The sequence below is a fragment of the Triturus cristatus genome, chromosome 7 (assembly GCF_964204655.1).
Source record: "Triturus cristatus chromosome 7, aTriCri1.1, whole genome shotgun sequence".
In the NCBI taxonomy this organism is placed as follows: domain Eukaryota; kingdom Metazoa; phylum Chordata; class Amphibia; order Caudata; family Salamandridae; genus Triturus; species Triturus cristatus.
Genome location: NC_140590.1, coordinates 1,412,556,993 through 1,412,582,963, shown reverse-complemented (window position 1 = coordinate 1,412,582,963; position 25,971 = coordinate 1,412,556,993). Strand labels below are relative to the sequence as shown.

Here is a 25,971-nt window from a genome sequence, read left to right as displayed (position 1 = left end):
TGCAGAGCACGCATATGCCATCTGGCATGATCGATCAGCAGGATGCAGGAAGCCATGAGGCCCAGCAGCCTCAGTGTCTTCCTGACCGAAACCCAGGACCAGGGCCGAAAGATCGGAATCATAGCCCGAATGTCCCAGACTTGCTGTTCGGGAGGATAAACAGGAAACTGCACCGTATCCAGAACTGCTCCGATGAAGAGGCGCTTCTGAGAGGGAATCAGGTGCGACTTCGGCACATTGATGGAGAACCCCAGCAAGTGCAGGAGGTCGGTCGTAGTCTGGAGGTGGGAGACGACTGCCTGGGGCGAGCCCGCGTTCAACAGCCAGTCATCGAGATAGGGGAAGACAGAAACCCCTGATCTGCGCAGATGAGCTGCGACCACCGCCATCACTTTCGTGAACACCAGAGGGGCGCTGGTAAGGCCGAAAGGGAGTGCGGTGAACTGAAAGTGCTCGTGGCCCACCGTGAACCGTAGGTAACGCCGGTGGGCTGGCAGGATGGGAATATGAAAATAAGCAATCTTGCAAGTCCAACGCTACCAGCCAGTCTTGCAGGTCTAGAGCAGACAAGACCTGAGCTACCATGAGCATCTTGAACTTCTCCTTCCAGAGGAAGCGATTGACGTTCCGGAGGTCTAAGATTGGCCGTAGACCTTTGTCCTTCTTCGGGAACCAAGAAGTAGTGGGATTAACAACCACGACCTACTTCTGGCATCAGAACGCGCTCGATGGCCCCCTTGGCCAAGAGGGCCGTAACTTCCCGCGGGAGAAGTGCCAAGTGTTCTCCCGACATGCGGTGGTACTGAGGTGGCATGGCCGGAGGGTTAGATTCGAAGGGGAGGGAATAGCCCCTGCGGACTATTTGCAGAACCTACCTGTCCGAGGTTATGGAGCGCCAGTGGGGAAGGTGATGGCGAATCCTGCCACCCACTGGCATCAGGTGGGCCTGAAACACAGGACTAGGAAGCTTTAGAGGCGGCAGAGGAGGTGGTGGACTGACCCGTCCGCTGTCCTCGGGACCCAACACGGCGGGTCCAACGTCCACGGCTGCGCTGAGACTGTGGCTGTGCAGCCTTGTGGGTCTGAAAAGAACACGCCTGAGCGCCACGACATTGACCTCGAAAGGACCGAAAAGTAGACCTCGAGGGAGTGCGCGTGGTGGCGAGATCCAAGGACTGGGCCGTAGCCCGAGAGTCCTTAAAGCGTTCTAGGTTGCTATCCGCCTTATCACCAAAGAGGCGTGTACCGTCAAAGGGCATGTCCAACAGGGTGTTCTGTACATCTCCAGAAAAGCCAGTAGTTCGGAGCCAAGCAAAACAACGGAGCGCCACAGTTGTGGAAAGTGCCCTACCAAGAGAATCGGCCATGTCAAGCTCACAACGAATAGTACATTTTGCCGCATCTCTCCCTTCGGTAATGGCTTGGGAGAGAACCGCCCTTGCTGCCAAAGGGCACTGAGGCAGCACCTGTGCCACAGTGTCCCACACAGAATGGGAATAGAAGCCTAGCAGGCACGCAGTATTCACCGCACGCAACACAGAGCTGGCAGATGTGAAAATCTTGTTCCCAAATTGCTCCAGTTTCCTAGATTCCTTGTCCGGAGGAGTAGGAGGGAACGCACTCGGCGAGGCAGAAGCCTGGACAATCAGACTCTCAGGCGTCGGGTGTTGTGTGAGAAAGCTGGGATCGCCGGGCGATGGCGGTGCGCCACACCCTTGTCTACAGGGACTCCTGTGTTAGGTTTAATCCAGGTGCCCAACAGGATATCAGTAAGCGCTTCATTGAAGGGCAGTAACGGCTCCGCAGAGGAGGACTGTGGCTTCAGGACCTGAGTCAGGAGATTGGTCCTGATAGGTACACAAGGGAGCTCGAGGTTAAGAGCCTCAGCTGTCCGACGCAAAACCACAGAAAAAGTCCCAGCCTCCTCCGTGGCCACGGAAGAAGAGGACAGAGTACCAGGGTGTGGAGAGAAATCCAGATCTACTGGACCCTCCACATCGCCTTCCCACTCAGGCTCATCCTCACATTGAGCTGCAAGAGGGTCCTCAGACCCCTCCCAGTATTCCCCTTCGTCCACCGATTCCTGAAGGGGCCGGTAAGGACGAGGTGCCCTGGGAAACGGGATAAACTCCCCTCCAAGAAATGGAATGGGAGGGTAAGATGCCAGTCCCAGGTCGGTGCCGTCCGGCATCAGCGGCGGCGCTGTGCCCGGCAGCAGAGCCGGACCCAGATCCAGGGCCGGCGCCGAGGCCGGAGCCAGCACCGGCGCCAAGGCCGGAGCAGGCGGCACCACAGGGTATGGTGCCGGCGTAGCCGAGGCCAGAGGCGGCGGCATGGGGGCAAACCCTTGTGACGGATACACGGAGCCCGAAGGCAATCCGGAGGGACCCGGCAGGGCAAACAAATGCCACAAGGCAGACATAAAGGCCTGCACTTCGTCCGAAGTCACGTGCGGCCCCGGAAAGGGAGGGTAGGCCACAGGCAATGATGGAGGCTCCAACTGTGCCGCGGGGGAGTTACCGCCCGCCCCTCCACCGCGTCCGGCGACCGGTGAGGGGTAGAGGAAGAGTGACATCACTTCTTCGACTTTTTATGACTTGCCTGTCCCCGATTCCGACGAGCGATGCTGATGGCTCCGCGACCGGTCCCTCGACCTCCTACGGGATTGGGACCTTGATCGTCGCGAAACCGATTGCTGGACCTCCAACAACTTTCGGGAACGCTCCCGCAAAGCTTTTAGCGTCATGGCCCGACAATCAGGGCACGCCTCGTGGTCATGGGCGTGTCCCAAGCATAAGAGACACATGCCGTGAGGGTCCGATACCGACATGTTTCGATGGCAGGCCCTACAGGACTTAAAACCGGGCATCCCTATTGCACCAGGAGTTAAGTACACAACAAAACAAGTTGTCAGAAACCAAGTTAAAACTTTTTACTAGGGGTACCGCTCTCTCTCGGATCTGCGCTGCTGCGCGGAAAAAGAAAGAACTGACGTCAGCACGCGTGGGCGCGTCTAAGTAGCTCTGACGACATCATCTCGGCGGCTACGACGCCAGCGACGTACGCGGAGCCGTACGACGACATCTACTGACGCGCAGGGGTACTGCTGACGAAAATGTTCCGGATCCAGTCTGACACCTGGGGATATTCTAAGGTAAGGAATCTATCACTAACGTGTCTCTTTCAGATACATATACGACGATATACTTCTTTATAGTTCCCGAACCAATCCATAAAGGAAATCAGACAACAGGCATAAGATTGGCGCAATCTTCCTTATCAATTATGCCTGCCTGTTGAATGAATTTAGTAAATTCAAAGCCCTGGCGCGTTGCGGCGGTGTTCTTGTGAATAGTAACCACCTTTTTCAAGACAGAATTTTTCTAGGTCTCTCTTTAAAAACCTTTTTCAATGAGACTCATAGAGTTGTCTTTAAAAAGTAGTTTCCTTATGGGTAAGTGATTCCTTCGCTGGGTCTCATAGCTCCATCCCCACGAGGTAGGGGTTCGATTACATATATTCTTTTGTTTGAAATAGATATTTGGAGATAGCCGTTTAGAGTTGGCTGTGTCAGCTCTATTACCAGTCAGAAATGTATTAAGATCACTTCACTAATGGGACCATTGGTCTCCTAGGAGTTTCAGTTTCACTCTGTGCTTGCTTGATTATCGTTATACGTTTGTCCTACCTTCTTGTTTTAAATTCCCTACTTCTGTACATCACAACGGATAATAGAGGCCAGGGGTTCTATAGCGAGGGTAAACCGGAGAGGGGAGAGCGGCTAGCCATGCCAGGTACCTCGGCGGATCGGAAAAGGGGCCAAAAGTGTCCACCCAACATTAGCACTCCGGACCCTGTACCAAAAAGGGAAGAAAATGGTCTATTAATGCTTGCAGTAGCTCCCAAGGTGGAGTTGCTCTTTGTTGGACATTCCTTACTTTTTGACTCTCCTTTGGTCAATCAAATCGGGCTCACCCCTTGATCCGCTTCTTAATCTCTTGGACCAGGACCAACTTGAAATAGTGGTCAGGTTGCTCAACTCCTCACTACAAGAGTAATGTATTTCGCTGGCATGGAAACATGCCATGTTTCTACTGCTTTAAAAAAAAAATGTATCCTTGATCGACTGATTGGGTTAATTTTAGACCAATTTCTATGCTGCCAATCTTTTCCAAAATATTTGAGAAACATGTGAATTCACTGCTCACCACCTTTATGGAAGCTCAAAACTGTCTCCACTCTTTGCAGTCAAGCTTCAGTGCAGGACACAGTACCAAATCTGCCCTCCTAGGAGTCACAGAACACTTGAGATGACTCCTGGATGAGAGCGGCACATCCACGCTGATTTTATTAGATCTCAGTGCAGCTTTTGATGCTGTGTCCCATTCAACCCTCTGGAAAGGCTGATAACACTGGAAAGGCTGATAACACTGGGTCTCCAGGGAACAGCCTTAGCCCTGGATGACCTATTTCCTGAAATATTTATCATTCCAGGTTTTCTCAGCCAGTGCCAGAACAGAGCGGTGTACTCTTATGCCTGATGTTCCCCAAGGCTCCGACCTATACCCAATACTTTTCAACATATATGTATGCCCTCCCACGGATGTTGTAGAAAGCCATGGATTAACCCTGTTTTTGTATGAAGATAACTCAAAAATCATCTTTTCCCTGTTATCTTTACAGGGACACAATACCGTAGCCATGAAAGTGTGCTTGAGCAGGTTTTCTACCTGGGACTAATGGTCATAGAAATTTCTGTAGTAGTTCGCGAACACCTGCATTACGTCGAGAGTGGTGACTTTAGGGTGACCTCTGGCATCCAAAATATACAGCATCATTACAGAAGTAACCTCTCAGATCACCAGCCAGCAAAGCAGCTTCGCTGATTCATCATCAAATGTGTAAATCCTCAGAGTCAAGGCCCTCTAGCACTGCTGGGCCTCCTCCTCCTCCTCCTCCTGGCAGCCACTAAACCCCGCTCAAGTTCTGGGTGTAGTCCAATCGACTCTGAAGGTCAAGTGAGAGGATCTGTGGGCTGTAATTAAGGTGAGCTTCTCTTGGCAGCAGATCAACCCCCTACCATGGCCATGGATTTTGGGTTTGCTGGCTTCCTTGACAGTGCAGGCTGACTGGACTGTGCCCTGATTTCCTTCAAAAAGGTTTGAATCTCGGACTTCACATGGGCCGAGCAGTATCTGGTCGTCATGTACCATGCATTAAGGCACCACATGGGATGAAGTCCTGATACTGGAGACCCCAGATACACCATCAATGGGGTGTGGTCAGAGATGCCCTGCTGCAGGATCATGGCATAGGTTAGCTGAAGGATGTCTGTGGCAAGCATCCAAACAAGGTCAATACGGGACCGACTTGCATGCCATTCATGTTCCTGGACATGATCTCAAGTAGTGCCATGGGAATCACAAACCAAGCTATGTAAGGCTAGTGCCTGGAGATGAGTCCAACACTCCAGACATAGAGAACAGTGCACAGGTCTCCAAAGATCAGAAGTAGTCAAGTGTAGTCGCGGTGTATGCCAGGAAAATACAAACAAAGAATAACCCTAAAAACATTCCCTCCCCTCAAATCCCCTGCACCCCATACTTCCAACCCTGAAGCATCTCTCACCCTAAACAGAACATGAAACAAAAATGATGCAATGCTAGTTTGTACCTGCATGATAACTTCTACAAATGAAGGATTCTAAGCCGGTGAGTAAAGTAAAGAAGAGCATCGATTTATTTGACCGCAATTAGGATCTGACACACGCTCAGTAAACAAAGATCTCTCCCATAGGTACCTTGACCCACCAAGGTATCTTACAAGCAGATTAATTTGGAGAGCAGGGACAGACAGTCATAGAAGCTTCCTTGAAGTGCATACTGTTGTTATCTGCCATTAGTTTGAAGGCCACAGGCTTGAAACTCACTGTGGCCAAATCATCTTTTCATCAATTTAAAGGTTCATAAAATAAGTACTATGAAGCTGCAAAGGGCAGGACATTTTGGTTGCATGGATAGATGTGTGTCTGTCTGTGTATTTATATGTTTCTATTATCCCCTTTTATATCATACTTTTCAAAGTAAGAGCATAATGAGCAGACTACACACTGTTTGGATTTACTAAAATACGATCCTCCATTTCAACACCATCATCCTCTTTTTCCTACATTTGCATGAAAAGATACAAAGAATGAACCAGAAAGAAACGTAGAAGTGAGTAAATTAGCGAAAGAGGGTATGAAAGGCCTAGCAAAAAAACTGTCTGCGATATAACTGGACCTCAACATTTTTCCACAAGAATACATTTTGGTCAATAAAAAATAAATAAGACAACAAAAAATGGAACCCGATAACTGACAAATTCATAGTGACCATTTCACATACAGAAAACGCCAGACTCTTAAGCAAGGTGAGATGCATAATCTGTCCCCAGTAAAAACAAAGTACTGTGCACAGCACAAGCATGAACAAATCACCGGGGAATCAGTGGCGAAACCTTGTTTGGTAGAAATACCTCTATCAGAATATGAAGCAGCCATTGTTGCCTATGCGAGTCACTCCACTCATAGTTTTCTTTCCCTATGCTCCCAGCTCCACCCAGACTTTCCTATCTTCAGCTGTGACAGACCCAAGCCTCCCCATGACCCCAGAACTACAAAACGCAGGTGCTAGGTCATTTGAAGGCACAGACCTGCTGGTCTACATCTTAGGAAGGCCTAGTATCACTTATTTTGGTGCCAGGGTGACACATAAGGTATCGACTAGATGCTGGATCGATTCCTGATGCTTTTTCTGTGCCCCAACAAGGCATGTGGAAAGGAAGCAGCCAGCATAAACTGCAGTGATAATAACACTACACAGTACATTGCATAATGTGTGATCTTATTAATAGAGGCACTAACTTGCAGGGAAAATGGGAAGAAGGTGGAGCATCTGCAGGTCGAAATAGTATCCAGCAGCAATAGTGTTACCAAAGTAAAGTAACTTCTTCTTTCAAATGGTACATCTTCCCGAAGATTCCTCACCTTATAAATGAGTCATAATAACTAAACCTGCTGGAGAAGGCCCACCCTTGTGAAGAGGCCACGAGTACACCACTCTTTACTGAGTATGTCCAGCATGACCTGACAAGAGTCTACGATCTGCTCAGGGTCAGTAGGTGGAGCCTGAAACTCCTGCTTGATCTTTTTAGTACTGGAATCAGTTCCAAGGAAGAGGAAGAGACTGTCATTGGGAATAGAGTCTTGTCTCCAAATGTTCACAGTAACTGTATGTTTTCTCCAAAAGAGGACTTCTCATTAATGTGACACTTTAAGTGTTTTTTTGTAGCAATATCTCTTGGAAGACTGATATATCTGAAGGACCGCTTTGGGTGCTCTTAAAGGGCTTGTCCAAAAATGATATGGCTTCCAATTTTCTGATGGCATATAGGTGCATCATCATGCAGGAATTAAAGGCTAATGGGTCTTGGTCAGAGTTGATGCTAACATCATGCAGATCTGACAAAAATTTCTTTCAACTTCACCTGTGACAGAGTTTAAACCCTGAAACCTTACAAGGAGAGATTTGAACTAATAGCTGTTTGTAGTATCCTGGTTCTAATATGGTTCATGCTATGTCAGTGGAGTTCTCCCTGAATGATGTAAGATAGAATGTTGGGAGTGAGAACCTACAGTTGGAGAAGGGCTGAGCATCATGCTGGCTGCTCCTGGTGGGGCTGAACTACTTGAATTGTAACTACTACAATAAATACTCCTGAACTCAACTAACTGTCTGGACTCAGTTACTACAATTTTATGGCGACGAGGATGGGATACGAACCCACGCGTGCAAAGCACAATGGATTTATCGTTCCTTTTGTACAGTGCACAGTCTTCTTACCTCTACAGGAGGTGCGTTCTTTGGGTTCTTTCCTTATGGTTCGGTGCACATTGTTTTCACCTCCACATGAGGTGTATAGCGTGGGTTTCATTCCCAGTGCTACATTGCACAACTTTTGATCTTTCGAGGTGTGTCTCACTGTCTCTTACCCTCATTACATATTGCACGTTTTACAGTGTGGGTGTTTCTTTATTGCAACAGTGCACAACGTCTTACCTTCTCTCGAGGTTACTCCTGCACAAGCTAGTTGTTACCCTTATACCCTTATTGGGTGTATGGTTTGGGTTCCAGTCCCATTTCCATTGTGCATGGTCTACGTTACACTGGGCGTTTGTTTTTTAGGTTTCATGTTTTATTGTAACACTATAGCCCAATCCTGTTCTCTATTTTGATTCGGTCTTCAATCTGTGATGGAGAAGTATGTGTAATCATTTGTATTTCTCTTCTTCTCTGTCTTCTGGTTTCCTCCTGCTCTGACTTGCCACCTCCCATACATGTCTGGCCAGTAGGTGTGCTGGTGGTAGTCACTGATGGTTTTTCATTCTACTCTTCTATTTTTTTGTTCCTGTCTCTTTCTTTTCTTTCGTTATATAAAGAGGGAGGTTGTGTAATGGACTTTGTTTTATCTGTTTTTTTCGTCATATTTCTTTTGTCTCTCCCACTGCTCTTCTTGTCTCTCTGGTTCTCTCTTTTCTCTTTTATTCATCTAGCTTCAGCTACAGTGTTCTTTTCTGTTTTCCTTTGGAAGGAAGGAGGATATGTAGTATCCCGGTTCTAATATGGTTCATGCTATGCCAGTGGAGTTCTCCCTGAATGATGTAAGATAGAATGTTGGGAGTGAGAACCTACAGTTGGAGAAGGGCTGAGCAGCATGCTGGCTGCTCCTGGTGGGGCTAAACTACTGGTAATTGTAACTACTACAATAAATACTCCTGAACTCTACTAACTGTCTGGACTCAGTTACTACACTGTCCAACACAAGAATTTTGTCAGTGATGCACCTAGAGTGCTCTAGACCCATGATGGGGCGTGGATTAACATGAACTGATGCCAGTGTGTCACTCGGCACCTTATATGCTCTGGTGTCATCATTCACGTTTGTGCAAAGTGGCTGCTGAAACTGTGTGGTGCCACTTTGTGGTGCTGGAGTGTTATTGCTGGAGTAAATGTTTCAGGATCCTGTCTGGTGCATGGAGGATATTCATATGGTGAGAATCAGCTGGAAGGAGTATCCATCAGAAGAACAAGTTACTTACCTTTGGTAACGCCTTATCTGGTAGAAACTCTATCTAGCGCAGTTTCCTTACCGCTGAATATTCCTAGGCGTCAGATTGGATCAGGAAGATTTTTGAGCAGTACCCCTGTGCACCGGTAGGTGGCATCGTTCGGCTAAGCGTTGGCAGCATTCGCGCCGGGAGTGAGGTGCACTGTACCTATATAGGTTCCACCTTGGCACGCTAATGTCAGTTCTTTCCTTTACGCGCCATATAGAGCTGATCTGAATTGAGCTACCAATCAGTCATTTTTTGACTGGCCTTTTTCCACTTTTTGTCGACCATTTTTAAGAGAATTAATTTCCTGGTGTGATGATGTCAACCAAGGGCTCGGCTGACTCCACGTGGGGCCTGTCACATGAGCATGGAGCTTCGATGAAAACTTATCAGTGCTGTGGAAAAGACTAAGGCCTTGAAAGGTGTAATCTCTTATACCTGAACCGGTTTGCAGAGAGGGAGGATCAGTAAGGAATATACTGCTAGATGAAGTCTCTATCAGTTAAGGCATTACCAAAGGTCAGCAACTTGTTCATCTGATGGGAGACTTCTAGCCACAGATTCTTTACCTTTCCATAGATACGCAAAGCAATACCTCCCCGGAGGATGGTCTGCGAATCTGATTAAACCTAAAAGTTCTGTAGGACCATAAGGGAAAAGTGCTCATCACGACGTACCTGAATGTAGATACAGTAATGTTTTGGGAACATGTGCAGAGATGACAGTGTTGCTGCTTGACAGATATCCAGGAGAGGAACATTGCATGCTAATGTAGTGGTCCCTGCCCTGCCTCTGGTAGAGTGAGCCTGCAAGTCCTCAGGGGGTTGTTTCTTGGCCAATACGTAGCAGATCTTAATGCACAGGACAATCCACCAAGAGATGGTTCTTTTCTGTACCGCTTTCCCTTTCTTTGCTGCCACATAACCCACAAAAAGTTGCTCACCCACCCGGAACTCTCGTGCCGTTAAGGTAGAACGACAATTCTCTTTTTGGGTCCGGCAGTGGAGTCACTCCCCTTCTTTGGAGGGTTGAGGTGGAACAAAGAAGGTAGCCAGGATGATGTTCTGGTCTACAACCTTTGGAAGGAAGGAGGCACATGTCCAGAGTATCAGTTTGTATAAGTTTGTAAAAGATGGTATAAAGAGAGTGCACCAAGAGCGCTTGTAGTTCGCTGACCCTCTTGGCCAATGTCGCCACTAAAAAGGCAGTTTTGATGGTCAGCAGCCTAAGAGGTCAAATTGTGTAAAGGCTCGAATGGTGCTCACATGAGAAAGGTAAGGACCAGGCTGTGGTCCCACTGAGGAATGATAAAGAGCTTAGGTGGCAACATATGTTGCAGGCCTTTAAGGAACCTAGCCACAACAGGTGACTTAAAAAGAGACGGTTGGTTCGGCAACCACAAAAACACTGAGGTGGCAGACAGGTAACCTTTAACTGTGCCCAAAGCAGAGCCCTGCTGGGCCAAAGACATTGCGGACAAAAGAACTTGTAAGAAAGGTGCAGATAGCTGCGTGTACATTGTTGGAGGCACACCATGATACAACATTTTCCAGATGGCAGGCATATATTTTCTTGGTGGAGAGAAGCCTGGCTGCCAGAATAGCATCACAGACTTTGGGAGGAAGGCTGAAAGCTGTCAATGGTCGCTGCTCAATGTCCATGCATGGAGGTGGAGGGTGCACCGGTTCAAGTGCAGAACTCTTTCCTGTTGCTGCGACAGAAGATCCTCCCATACAGGCAGCCTGACCGAAGGATCGATGGTCATGCTCAATATCTATCAGACTCTCCGTGTCCAATTGGCAACCACAAGAATGACTTGGGTTCAGTTGTTCTTGATCTTCTTGAGAAATTTGGGTAGGAGTGGTATTGGCAGAAGGGCGTACTGGAGGCCAAAGCAACACTTGAGACAAAAAGCATCTCTGAGTAAGAACCGCTTTGGAAACTCCAGTGCACAGAACAGCTGACATTGCGCCTTCTAAACGGAGTCAAACAACAGATCTAACCAAGGCTCTCCCCAGTGCTGAAAGAGACCTTGGACTACCTCTGGGTGAAGATGCAATTTGTGATCCACTAGGCATCTTCATCTGAGTTCGTCTGTCCTGGGAAATGCCCTGACATTCCAGCCATGTCCTGAGTACAGAGCCTCTTGGCACAGGGTCCATGACTCCACTCCTGCCCTGTTTGTTGCAGTACTACAAGGCAATGGTTTTTTCCGTGAATACCTGCACTAGTCTACCCTTTTTCAAAGGAAGAAAGGCTTTTACCGCCAAGCAGTTCACCTGAAACTCAAAAAGGTTTACGCAAAGTTTGGACTCTGCTGGAAACCAGAGTACTCTGACCCAAGGAAGAAGAACCATGTGCGAGCATTAGCTTTTTGAATTTCTCCTTCTCCAAGAAGAGTTTGAGAAGGTGCAGATCTAGGATAGGACGAAGTCTTCCGTCCTTGTTTGGCTCAAGAAAGTAGCGGGAATAGCAACCAAAACCTACTTCTGATGCAGGCACTCTTCTCTGTAGCTCCCGTGGACAAGAGAAACTGCACTTCTTGATGCAGCAAGGAGAGATGGTCCTCAGTCAGCCAATCTTACATAGGTGAGATGTTTGGAGGGGGTGGCACAAAGGGGAGGGTGTTGCCCCTTTGGACTAAATCTAGTACCCAATGGTCTGATGTTACTGAATGCTACAGAGGTAGGTGATTGTGCATCCTGCCTTCCACAGGGTGCCCATAATGGTCTGAGAGAGGTCTAAAGGGGCTTGGAGGCAGCAGCTGCGAAGGGTTAGGCGGGTGTACTGACCTGACTGCTAGCCGCCTGGTCTGTGGTACTCGCGCCCACAGCCAAAAAAAGTCTTGGAAGCCAGTTGGTCGTGGTGGCTGGGAGGGTATGGGCGCAGTTGGAGACCTCTTCCGTAACCACGAAGGGGGCAGAAGGCGGATTGGGGTTGATGAGGGGCCCAAGGACCTGGCCCTAGCTCTGCTGTCCATGAAGAGCTCAATTGCAGACTCCGCCTTGTCTCCAAATAGGTGAGAGCCCTTTAAGGACATGTTCATGAGGAAAGCCTGGACAACCCCTAAAAAAACATATGTTCTCAGCCAGGCGTGGTGCCGCAAGGCCACCGACGATGAAATTGCTCTATCCAGTGAGTTGGCCATGTCAACTCCACATCTGATGGAGAACTTTGCTGCATTTTCAGTGCTATTGGCAGCACTAACGCAACTGAATATCATAGTGTATGGGCATATTGGTTCACCAACCGCATTGCCAGGCTGTTGGAAGAGAACATTTTCTTAACAAAGGTGTCCAGCCTTTTGGATTCCCTATCCAGTGGAGTGGTAGGGAATGTGCCATGGTGAATGCAGGATGAGGAGGCTTGGACCACCAAGCTCTCTCGGGTGGGGTGGTGGATAAGCAAACTGGGATTCCCAGGATTGGGGCAATGGTGGCAGTCCTATTCACAGAAGCCCCTGTGCAGGGCTTCGCAAAGCACCAAGTAGGACATCCGTAAGAGCTTCATTAAATGGGAGGAAGGGTTCTGTAGGGGTAAGTCCCGGCTGGAGCACCTCTGTCAAAATGTTAGCCTCGACTGCCACTGAGGATAGGTTAAAGTTCATGACCTGCGCACCACCATATTGAAAGAGGCTCCCTCCTCCGTAGCCACAGTAGGTGAGGAAACCAGGCCAGTGTCAGGTGAGGTGTCCACCGCACTGGCCTCTCCCAGTTCCTCATACCAGTTGTTCTCCTTAACTTGGCCTTCTTTATAAGGGTCCGTAGACCCCTCCCAAACATCTTCCTCTCCTGGACTATTCATTAAATAAGGCACTGCGTCCACTCCAGGGAGTATGTCCTTGGTCGGCGCCAGATGCTGCCCATTGCTCTGTTTCGGAATCAGTTATGTCGATGGGGATGTCGCTGCCAAGGGGCATCGGCGACATCAGCACTGGAGCAGGCGCCAAAGAAGGTCTTGATCTCGTTCCGGATCCAGCGAGTGATTCCCTGCAGCCCGACTGGCACTGAGGGGTGAACCTGCCGGTGTGCTTCCAGTGGTGGCCCCTCCCGTGCCCGTCGGGCCTGAAGGCAGTTCAGAGGGGCTGGGCTGGCCAAAAATGCAGCTCATGGCCTTATAAAATTCCTTTATCTGGGCGGAGGTCGCTCCAGCAAAATCAGGGAAGCGCAGAGCGGACCCAGGTTCAGACCCCACCGACTCGCAGTGCCTGGAGTGCCGATGCTCCCTTGTCTCCCCAGATTACTTAGACGGATGTGAGGAAGTCGAAGAATGTTTGGGCATCTTTTACTTCTTGTGTTTGTGGGACTTCTCCCATGACTTTGAGTGTGTAGAGGAACGTCAGGAGGGGCTCCATGAACGATCCTGTGACCTCCCACGCACATGGGACTTTGAACACCATGGAGTCTACTTGCCTTGGGTGACTAGGATCTTGAGGGATCATATGCTCTGCGCCTCTGGATGCATGGCGTGGCAGTCCTCTCACGCCTTGGAGTCGTGTCCCGCTGCAGGCAGGTTTGGCAGTAGCAGGCATTGGCCAGTTTTACAGTGGTGGGGGCTGGTTTTGCATCAGTGTTCCAATATTTGCCCCACCCCCCCGGGTACAACAGAAGCAGTGTTTCATACTTGTACCCTTCCCATCCTCAGGGCTTGGTCTGAAAACATTGCCAATGTTGCTTTGGGTTCCTAGTCCGGCCCTGTCGGCAGGCACTCCAAACACACCAAGTGGGGGTCTGTCACTGACATTTGCCTGTGACAGGCCCCACATGGTTTGTAATCAGCCAGATTCTTGGGTGACATCATCAAACCAAGAGAAGAAAGAGGTAGCTCAATCCAGAACAGTGTTATCTGATGTGGACAGAAAAGAAGTGACGTCATCTCACTGAGGTGGCACCTATATAGGTACCATGCACGTCACTTCTGGCGTGGACGACACAAGCGGAACAACACCACCTACCAGCACACAGGGATACGGCTCAAAAATCTTCCAGATCCAGTATGACGCATGGAAATATTCAAAGGTAAGAAATCTGCAGCTAGATGTCGCCGTCAGATCATGTGCTCACTGTAAACAAAACAAACCTTTTCAAGACTAAATATTTTATTCATGAAAATTCAAGTTTCTTTGGGGAAATTGAGCCTATTTTCCAAAGTTTGTATTTGATATCAAAATGCGTGTATTTGCAGAAACAAACACACGGATTACCGGGATATAACAGATGCTTGTCTAATATTTAAAAGTGATATTTGAGTGATAATTCAGGTTGACTTTGGAAAGCTTATTGTGATGAATGAATCAATGAATGAGATAGTTTTATAAAGCATGCATTACCTGAGGGTGCATTAGCACTAAGCAGATCTAGGCCGAGAGAAGGTGCCACAGGTTTAGAGGGAACTCGAAACCTGGGTGATCCCGCTACTTAAAGTGGAAACAGCCAAGTCTTAAGCTGCTTTCTAAATAGCTGCCGAGCAGGCTATGAACGGAGAGCCAGGGGAAGGGAATTCCATAACTTTCCCCCCTGATATGCGAGCGTTCTACCTCTCCAATTTACTATTTTGATTCTTGGGACCATGAACATGAACGCAGAACTAGATCTGAGACTTCTGCTGGTTTTGACGCTCCGGAGGAACACTGACTGCAGTGGTTTTGTCAAATTTGTCTATAGGTATTTCAATCAATCAATCAGTCGTTTGTTAAGCGCGACTACTCACCCGTAAGGGTCTCAAGGCACTGAGGAAGTGGGTAGCAGGCTCCACTCCATCAAGGAAAGGGCTGTCGAAGAGCCAGGTTTTGAGGTTTCTTGCGAAGATGGGGAGCGATGTCTGTCTGAGGTGGAGCGGAAGGGCGTTTCAGGCTTGGGTCGTGAGGAAGGAGAAGGAGCAGCCTCCCGATCTGGTCTTTCTGGTGTGGGAAACCACAGTGTAAGAGAGCTGGGCTGATCGTATGGTCCTCTGGGGTGTGTGGAATTTGAGTCGGCTGTTCAGGTATGCTGGTCCGGTGTCGTGGAGGGCCTTGTGTGCGTGAGTGAGCATCTTGAAGGTGACTCTAGCTTCGATGGGGAGCCAGTGGAGTGTGCGCAGGTGCTGGGAGATGTGACAGTGTCTTGGCAGGTCGAGGACCAGTCTTGCGGCGGCGTTCTGAATGTTCTGTAGCTTGCGGGTGAGGTTTTTGTTTATTACGGCGTAGAGTTGATAAAGAATTTTAGACATTATGGGACTGTCCGAAGTTTTTGTAAAATTTTCTTTCTGATCTTGTAAGCTCTTTGTGTGGGTTCTTTAACCCCTTCAGCGCTGCGCGGATTTCCGCGCAGTGCTGAAGGTTCTGAGCGCGGGCGGGGCCATGACGGAACGGTTCCGTCATAAGCACAGCCCAACCGACGTGCATGACGGAACCGTTCCGTCATAAGCGTCGAAGGGGTTAAATTACCTGTTAACACTGCTGTATGTGCCTAGAGAGTATGTTGTCTAGGACCTGTGCTTTAATTTCAACCTAACAGTTTTATGCAAATTCAGGGTCATAAAGTAACCATAGAGAATTTACTGGGAACGGGCAGGGTGAAATTCGAAAAAAAACATGAAGACAGAAATGAACACTGATAATATATAGAATTTAAAAAATGATAAGTCAATCCAAATTTTGCCTGCAGTAAATTTTTTGAAAATTCAGCAAAGTTTGATAAATTTTCCTACACGCTTGAATAAATCCAAAAAACTGGTAACTTGGTTATCAGGTCCATCTGGATTAAGGGACAACTCATAATGTAGGCCTGAGTGGAAAGGTTAGCTGGAGGACGTCCCCACTCTCACTGTGGACGTCTGCAAACTGCTAGATGTGGCCATCCTACACTCACACACCCAACACATCTGCAAGTGGGCCCTTAATTATCTCCAAGTGGGAAAAAATTAACAAGACCATGGTTTTGTTACCTAGGGGAGAATATCAATCACTGTCTTCAAAAATTGCAAGATATTTTAGTTGTTATAAAGCAGCGTTGGCACCTAAAACTGTCAAAACATGCACAACACATCAGGATACAGCCTACTACATTATATCATGAACAATCTACCTCACTAACCAGGTGGCTGAATTTTCTCCTCTCTACCGCTTCTTGCAAGACATGAGGCGCCCCCTCCTTCACAAACACCAGTGAGGGTGCAGGATGTGTGTTTTACCACAGGGTCGGGGGACTACTTCAAATGCAACACAGTTTAGCTTACTTTTAGATAATATCCACATTTTCAATGTTTTCAAAGTTTTCTCCCTGAGTATTCCATCTAGCTGGCCAACTATAAACATAGCAACTTGTTCATACCTTCAACCTCATCTGTTTCAAAGCATACATTCTTCATTGTTATGCATAATCCTATTTTAATTGCTCAATTGCAGTTTTGATCCTGCCCTCTGGACATTAAACTTATTTTTTCATACAATTTGTTGCTATTTGCTTTGTCATTTCCACTAAGCATCAATTAATATGGTCTGTGCGCTAATTTTAGCTTTATACAGTTTCCCAAACACAATTTCCCCCTTGTTACAGTAGATGCTAGATCTTGCAGTTCTAATTGTATTCACATGTATACATTACTTTAAATATGGATCTTCAAACACATTCCCAGTAGTAAGGCACTTATGTGATTGTAGTAAACATTTAATCACTTACCCAATAATGAGGAAACCTTGGTACAGTGGAACTGAAGCAAAATAAAATACAGAAGAAAATACAGCCTAGAGAGAAAGAAAATTCATATAAATTATTTATATATTCAGAACTTTCCAACAAGAATGAAGCATTATCTGGCAAAATAAAATCAGGATACCGCTTATAATATATTCCTATAAACTCGACATTTAGAAAACAGACCCCTGATTTCCTAAGGAAACAATATTATAATAAAGAACAAGCAAACTTGTGTGCGATTACATTTTACAAAATTAGCAATTGTCACTTTCCAATATTTTTTAAATCTTCTGAATACAAAATATTAAGTTTCTAATATTGAAACTGCATTTGAAATTCCAAGCTCATTCGTCTATCTGTTGAATCAGGGGACATTCTAATATTTTGACTCCGATAATCATGATAGAAGAACACATTAAAAACATGACACAGTGATGGTTCTCCACTCACACAAGTGTATGTCCACAAGTTAATCTTTCCATTAAAAATGTCTTAACTCCAGATCCTGTTTGTTTTATTGTGGTAGGTGCCTTTTTAACAGAAGCAAAATGTCCAATCTAATCTTGTCTCATATCTTTATTATTCTTATCAGAGGCATAGCATGATGTTACCAAGACTTTATTGGTCTTAAGCAGTCCAATGTTCTCAAAATGACAGATCAAAAAACAAGGTGACACTATATTGCTGTATGGAAATGTCATGGCTTTCAAGGAAGTACCTTGATGTGTAATTTGTCTCACTATTAAATAATTGTCTGACTATTGGGCTCTACCCTGTATGACAATAATATTCATAAAATTGCATCAAACAAGTAATCTACATACTGTAACAACGGATCAGAAAACCAACCCGGTCAAACCAAATCCACTTGATTCAGGAAAATGACACGTCATATTACTGTAAACTTGGATGGTAATGATGTAATGACATAAAGAGGAAACATTCCACATACTACCATACAAGAGTACCTATCAATAATAACAACACTATATCGAGGCTGTTGGACCTGGCCATTTTTGCAGGTTTATCCCAAAACTTTTAGCCTTTTGCCTCCTATTTTTCTTACCCTCTTTTTGTTAACTATAGGACTCTGGGCACTTTACCACTGCTGATCAGTGCTAAGTGCATATGCTGTCTGTGTAAATTGTGATTCTAATTGGTTTTCCATGATTGGCATATTTGATTTACTGTTAAGTCCCTAGTAAAGTGCACGATGTGTGCCCAGGGCTTGTAAATCAACTGCTACTAGTAGGCCTGTAGCACTGCTAGTGCTACCCACATGAGCAGCCCTGTAAACGTGTCTCAGGCCTGCTACTGCAGTGTCTGTGAGAGCAGTTGTAAACTGCCATGGCGACCTGGCAAGTGCACCCATTTGCCATGCCTTAACATTCCCTTTTACTACATATAAGGCGCCCCTAAGCTAGGCCCAAGGTAGCCCCATGGGCAGGGTGCAGTATATGTGAAAGGTAAGATAAATGATGGTGTGCTTTACATGTCCTAATAGTGAAATTCTGCCAATTTCATTTTTCACTATTGCAAGGCCTGTCTCTCCCATCGAGTGTCATAGAAGATTCCTTCTAAAATTTAACACGTGTAACTTTCAATTGGTAAGAGATAGAGATTTTGGAGTTTGGGCTCCCTGAGCTCAGAATTTAAACATATATCTTTTAGTGAAGTTGTGTGTTTGAAAATGCCACTTTTAGAAAGAAACTAGAGTTAATGTGAGAATGCACTACTTCCTTTCAACGATTTTTTCTTTTTACAAGCTCATCTTTTAACAATTATTGCGTGCGAACAGTAACTGTGAACCGCCCCAATCACAGCAATTTCTGAAAGACTACATCAAGGGCACCATTCACGCACCCGACTGTCGCACTGCGAGTCTATGGGTAATTCCTTCCGGTAAATTACTTCTTCCAAAGTTATCCATATTTATCACTTCATACCATTCCTTAGATCATTTAATCATACATCTTCCTGCTATTCAAACACTGCGGAGACAGCGAAGTTGTGCTATGATTGTTTATTCAGCAATTTCAAATGCCTCATGCTGCCCATCCAGGCTTTCACATAACGGCATGTGCAGTTAATCATAAGTCAGTGTGTGCTCATGTCCATTAAAAACACCCAATGCATTTTGAACCTCTTGGTTCTTCGTGAGGGGTTATCTGAAACAAATAAATGAAAAGAAACATCTAAACTGACTGCTCGATACCACCCCTGTGTACACGGAAATCTTAAACTTACACAACCTCCGCCCTCGTGTGCCCCCACTAATTCCCAACCAAAATACTACTGAAACCTCAAGTGCTCAAAGTTAATCAATAAAAATCAACCAGCTTCCTAAGTAACATTCAACTAAAAATTAATATGTACTGAATTGAATTATAAAACTGATGACAAGCAACCCACCCACATTCACTAATATATGACCACTCTGACCTCTAGCAATTTAACCCAAAACACCCCCCTGGTGCCTGACCCATCTCCCCTTTATCCAAAAAGAAAAAAGAAGAAAAACCTCAGCTCTAAACAAAATACCTCATGAACGCCGCCACTGGCAGCTTCATCTCCTTTCTGTTCTTCACTTCATGTTTTCTCTCATTGACGCTCGGACCCTTTTTAAACATAAAACTCACCCACGTGTGAACTGTGAAGCCTAATAATTCGCTAATCCACACTGACCTCGTGACTCCAACCTCCTATACCTATGCTACTTAACAGAACTGCTACGAACTTAAGATCCCATAATGCACCTCCCTCCCACCAACACAAATTGCCTAAATCCCATTCCGCATGGAAACCCCACCTTTACTCGGCGCAACACAAAAAATACATAAATAACATGAAAATCAGTGCCTAACAATTCTGTGCTTAAACTCATAAACAAGTCCAATGCTGTGAATAATGCAAATTAATAATTAGATCGAGCAATCAAAGTTCAGCAGTCACTTCACTCAGATAGATGATAATCCTGAATATTCCATGATCTCCACTCCAGGTGTTACTTAGGTTTTTTCCGCTGCCTCCGTGTTGTAAATTTATTTGTCTTTATTTATAAACATTTGATTAAACCTTCGAAACTCCATGGTGTGCAAACTCAGAGTGGGGGGATGAAATGCAAAGCAACTAGAAACTTTAGAAAGTGGGCATTTTCTAGCTTTATTTACCATTCTGTGTCTGCCTGTGGAATCAATGTCTGGTTTAGATTGACAGGGGCTGTTTGTGAATTCACTCTAGACAGTCAGCTGAGGTGTGTCCTGCATATCCTGAGCCATCACCAGGCTGCTAGGTCTTCCTGAGCTAGAGTGGTGGGAGGAGTCGCCACAGACACCTAAATAGGGCTGTGCCTGTCCTCTCACAAAGCTGTCTCCACCCCCTGGAGTGTGTCTGGAGCCAAGGCTGGGCAAAGCAAGAACTTGTAAACAACAAAGACTTTCTTTTGAAGTATGCCCACTTCAAGGGCCAAAAGGGGTATAAGTATTGGACCTAAAACCCCAGACTTGAAGAACACTACAGGACTAAGAGGACCCTGCCAAGAAGAAGAGCTGCAGAGCGGTCAGAAGAAATATTGCCCTTTTGCTGTGTGTTGCTTTACTGGGATTGTCCTGCAGTTGCTGCTTCTGTCTGTGGGCAGTGAAAAGGACTAGATGTTTACTTTGCTGTATCCTGCTTAAGAAGATTCGCCAAGGGCTTGATGTAGAGATTGCCTCCTGTTAAGAAATCTCAGGGACACAAAGACTTCACATGCAGCATCCAGCCACTGCTTAGAGTTCTGACCTGCCTTGTGGTGCCAATTCCAGTTCTGGGCCCTTGGAGGTTATTCCTGAGGCAAAAAGCATAAAGAAGCTATCAATATGAATACATCACCCTTTCAGCACCTGTTTTTCCAATGTAGCATGGCCGTGCAGGAAGTATTTCCACACATTGCTGCTGTGCAGCCGAAGAAATCAACGCAGCCCCTGCCTGCTGCCAAAAAATCACCACAGTCCAAGTTCAGGGCACCGGTCTCTGAAATTCGAGTTCACCGTACTGACTCCGACACAGTTCCCACTTTGCAGCTGAAAGAACCAATTCATCACTGGACAATGGCAGAAGAAATCGCCGCAGCACCTGATTGGCGCCGCCGCATCGACTTCCTGCACGTCCGGATTTCCATGCATCACATCTGTGAGCCAACGGTTTTCCGACGCATCGCCCACAGACTAGAACCGTGTTGGATTTCGGTGCATCACTTACCCCTACAGTCCAGAACTGATATGCTATTGCACTCTATTTCCCGCATGCAGCAAAACTGATGCATCGCCTCCCCAAGGACTCAGGAACCGATGCATCGCTGTGTTTTCCAATGCCTCCTTCCTGTGCGGCTGTTCTGCCTGTTGAATTTTGATGCATCTAAAGGTACTTTGTGTAAAATCACAGCATCATTGTTTCCAATGGACAGAATTGCTAAATTCATATAAAAGTGATATTTTGAGTCGTGTATGTTGGATATTTGTAGTTTTGATATTGTTTGGTTTAGATAAAGATACTTTATTTGTCTAAACTGGTGTGGTGTCCATTGCTAGTGACTTCACTGTGTTACTGTGTGTGTTAGGTACAAATACTTTACACATTGTCTCTGAGATAAGCCTGACTGCTCGTGCCAAGCTACCGAGAGGGGGTGAGCAAGGGTTATCTTGTGTGTGTAATATCCTTATACTGAATTGAGGAAGAGTCCCTACTTGGACAGGGGGCATACCACTGCCAACTAGAGACTCCCATTTCTAACAAAGGCTTAGGTAGAGTACTAGATATTTAACATTTGATTGGGGTAGCTTTGTATTAAGTACTGTGATTAATGGTGATTAATGATATACTTCAAATTGTTACACTATGTAGAAGGCATGTTAAGGGCTAGTTAGGCTTAGTGGAAAGTGTCAGGGCTGTGCTGTGATAAACCACTTTATTAATGGCCTCATACACTTACTGAAGGAAGACTCCTAATCGTAACTTCAGAGAAATACACATGTCAATGCAAAATTGTTGAACCATCATCTAACATGCCCCCGAGAGAGTTGGCTAGGTGCGTAGGCTCACCTGTTTGGGACAGAGTGGGCATGGTGGGAACAATACCCTTCCACAATTGACTAAGCAAGCTAACCTACTATATAACAAAGTATCCCTTAAGATCTGTTGTTGGTATTTTTTCGCATCAAACTGATTGCAATAGCATTTAAAGCAGGACCTTAAAGTGTGGTCTAAAATTGGAGGCCCTTCTACTACATCTCAATTCAACAATGCAATATTAAAAATAAATTACATTCAAGAGGATCACAATTGCCTGGGACAATAGCAGCTATGTATTATGATTAATGAGGCCCATTCTAATTCTGCTCTTTTAGATGCTGAAATCAATTTCTGCAATAGTTGAGGGAGGCGCTCTGGCTTGGCTCAGGTTTTCTTTTTTTTAACTTGGGGGCATGAGACACATTCAGCCACTCTGTATTGAATCAAAGAATAAAAAAAGTGGTTGGAGCATGCAGGTCTGCTGAGTGGTGAGTTTAGCTCCTTTGCACCAGAACAGACATAGAAAATCAACTAAAGGAAAACTAAAACAGGGAAATACAACGCAAAACAGGGAAAGAGAAAATGGTACAACAACATGACTTACCATTTATAAATGTCTAATTCCTCAAATTGTTAACAAAATTGACCAGATGGATTAACATACACAGTGCCATCAATAACTGAATCACTCTCTGATACACTAAAATAACAAACATCAATTCCACATGTCACCTGAGAGAAATCTTTCTCTGACATTCACAGGAGTCTCTGCAGCAGAAATATTTGCTTTCCTACCGGGGTGCACTCACATCTGGCTCATATCAGAAATTCCTTTGTCGTCTTCTTGGTATTTGCCAATCTATTTTAAACTCCACCATGAATTAGTCTCCAATTTGACAGAATTGTTTCCAACTCTTATCACATATAAAGGTCTAGAAAATTTGAATTACTTCTTCCTATACCTATCTGAATTTTTTACCATTATAAACTCACCAATTTACACAAATCTATTTTGTCAAACTCGCTATCGCAATAACTTTAGATCTACACTTATTTACTTTTGTTGTTAACTATTTTCTGCTCCATTCTGAACAAACTTTCTCAACTTCACCCTCCAGTTTTGTGTGTTTTTATTTTTAACTAATATACATTCAACTCAAAGCATGGTTTATGTCTGTAAATTAATATAAATGGGAGCAACCCAGTGCTACCATGGGGCGTACAATGATATGGTCAAAACATCTCATTGATATGGTCTTTTATATTTAACTTAGAAGTCACTGCTAGCTGAACTCCTTCTGTTAACACCTTATTAAAACATTAAACCAATCCATTCATATGTTGAGACCATATGACAGTATTTTGGTGTACAATGTTAAACCTGGCTAAAAACACCTTCACTTTTGATACACACATATTGCCTTTTGCATATCTGTGAGGCAATTTAACATTAAAGGTAAACCAAAACATGATCAAGTGGTGGCATTGTCAGTTTTCCACAAATAAGCTAATTGTAACCAGGTGATTTGTAAACTAACTTGGGAACTAGATAAAGATAAAAGCCATGTAGGGAGAATGTTTTGCAAGATCATGGTATATTATAGGTGGTTATGAATTATCTCAGTTTGAATGAGTCAAGCCTGAGTTCTTGTAAATTAGCCCAGATGCCGTTCCAAACAAAATAAAGGCAAACGTGCTGGAGATCAAAGCTGTCAGAATGATTATCCACTCAAAGAGCAAAGTGAAGACTCCAGAAGTCTTATTTGATACAAAGTGCCATGTGAATTTCATCATCTTCACTAAAAATGTTTACTTACAGCTTCTTGCAATGATTCATTCACTGAAAACCACACCTGTACTTCCACACCCATTATGCAGGATGTTATCAACCAATACAATAACAATGAAGGTTCGGGAAAATGATGCAGCTAGGAATGTAACAAATCACTCCCCCTCTACGACTTCATGTTACACCTGTGTTGAGAAAACTACAGTCATTGCTAATTCCTCAAACAATTACATTTAAACTTGTGACAATGGTCCATATGTCCTTACATGGCATAATATGTAATTATCACCCCAAATAAAAATCAGCAAAAAGATTATATATCAAAAAGATGTTTAACATCCAGTAACAGATGCTACTGGAGTTTAAGAGAAATGAGACAGGAGGGTCAAAACAGGATGGAAGTTGTTACAAATGCAGCTGGAAGTCACAGCTGCGTCCACTTCACCTTCAGAAGATCCACGATCCACCACCACCAGCAACAGGCTGCCCGGAGAAACTGGAACAAGATCACAGCAGACCAGCTCGCCGCTTCGCTGCGCCAGCACCCTCCCGCCAGCTCAGCGAACCCCAGCCAGGCCGCCGACAACCTCACGAAGTGGATCAGCGACTGCGCAGACGACCTCGCCCCATTGAAGACCCCGCCTAGCAGACCCGGCAGCAAGAAGGCCCCATGGTTCACCGACGAACTCAAGAGCTCCAAGAAGAACTGCCGAGCCCTCGAGAAAGCCTGGAGAAGGGAGCCAACACCGGACAACATGACCACCCTCAAGCTCGCCACCCGGAAGCACCATCAACTGATCCACGCCACCAAGAAAACAGCATTCAAGGACCGGCTGGACAACAACGCGCACAACTGCAAGGAACTCTTCAACATCGTGAAAGAGCTCTCCAACCCCAACGCCGGAAACAACGACATCACCCCGTCACAAGACCTCTGCAACTCCCTTGCCTCCTACTTCCACAACAAGATCGCTGACATACACAACAGCTTCAGCCCACAAACAACGCTCCCCACGACCGCACCAACACCCCCCACCACCACCCTCAGCGCCTGGACCCAGATCAACACAGAAGACACCATCTGCACGATGAACTCTATCCACTCCGGATCTCCGACCGACCCCTGCCCCCACCACGTCTTCAACAAGGCCGACGCTGTCATCGCACCCCACCTGCGGGATATCATCAACACCTCCTTCGACACCGCCACCTTCCCTGAGAGCTGGAAGCACGCCGAACTCAGCGCTCTACTAAAGAAACCAACAGCGGACCCCACCAAACTCAAGAATTACCGCCCCATCTCGCTCTTCCCGTTTCCAGCCAAAGTCATCGAGAAGACCGTCAACAAGCAGCTGGCCGCCTTCCTCGAGACGAATGGATCCCTCGACCCCTCACAGTCCGGCTTCCGAGCCAACCACAGCACCGAGCCCTGCTGGACAACGGTGAAACAGCGGCCCTCATCCTCCTAGACCTCTCCGCAGCGTTCGACACTGTTTGCCACCGCACCCTAGTGCAGCGCCTCAGCAACATCGGAATCCAGGAGAAGGCACTGGAGTGGATCATCTCCTTCCTCGCTGGAAGGACACAGAGTCCGCCTACCACCGTTCAGATCTGCAGCCACGGAAGTCATCTGCGGCGTTCCCCAGGGCTCCTCGCTCAGCCCCACCCTCTTCAACATCTACATGAGCCCCCTTGCGGCCATCGCACGCCAACACAACCTCAACATCATCTCCTACGCCGACGACACCCAGCTGATCCTCTCCCTGACCAACGACCCTGCCGCCGCCAGAACCAACCTCCACGAAGGGATGAAAGACGTAGCCGAGTGGATGACGACCAGCCGCCTGAAACTGAACTCAGACAAGACGGAAGTCCTCATCCTGGGCTCCTCGCCCTCCACCTGGGACGACTCCTGGTGGCCCCCCGCCCTGGGCACCGCACCTAAACCGACAGACCACGCACGCAACCTGGGCTTCATCCTGGACTCCTCCCTCTCCATGACCAGACAAGTCAACGCCGTCTCCGCGTCCTGTTTCAACATCCTGCGCATGCTACGGAAGATCTTCCGGTGGATCCCCACCGAGACCAGGAAGACGGTCACCCAGGCACTCGTCACCAGCCGACTGGACTACGGCAACGCCCTTTACGCTGGAACCACCGCCAAGCTCCAGAAGAGACTCCAGCGGATCCAGAACGCCTCAGCCAGACTCATCCTCGACATCCCCCGAGGCAGCCACATCTCCGGACATCTGAGAGACCTGCACTGGCTCCCCGTCAACAAGAGAATCACCTTCCGTCTCCTC

The 25,971-nt window shown here is 46.5% G+C and overlaps 1 protein-coding gene across 1 annotated transcript in view; it reads right to left on the bottom strand.

Moving 5' to 3' along the window:
* The window catches only part of ATP9A (ATPase phospholipid transporting 9A), a 555,816-nt gene that overhangs the window by 62,712 nt on the left and 467,133 nt on the right, over window positions 1-25,971 (bottom strand). Inside the window, exon 24 of the mRNA XM_085619138.1 lies at window positions 16,813-16,877. Within this exon, the coding sequence (XP_085475264.1) occupies window positions 16,813-16,877 (65 nt within the window). The remainder of the gene's footprint in view (window positions 1-16,812; window positions 16,878-25,971) is intronic.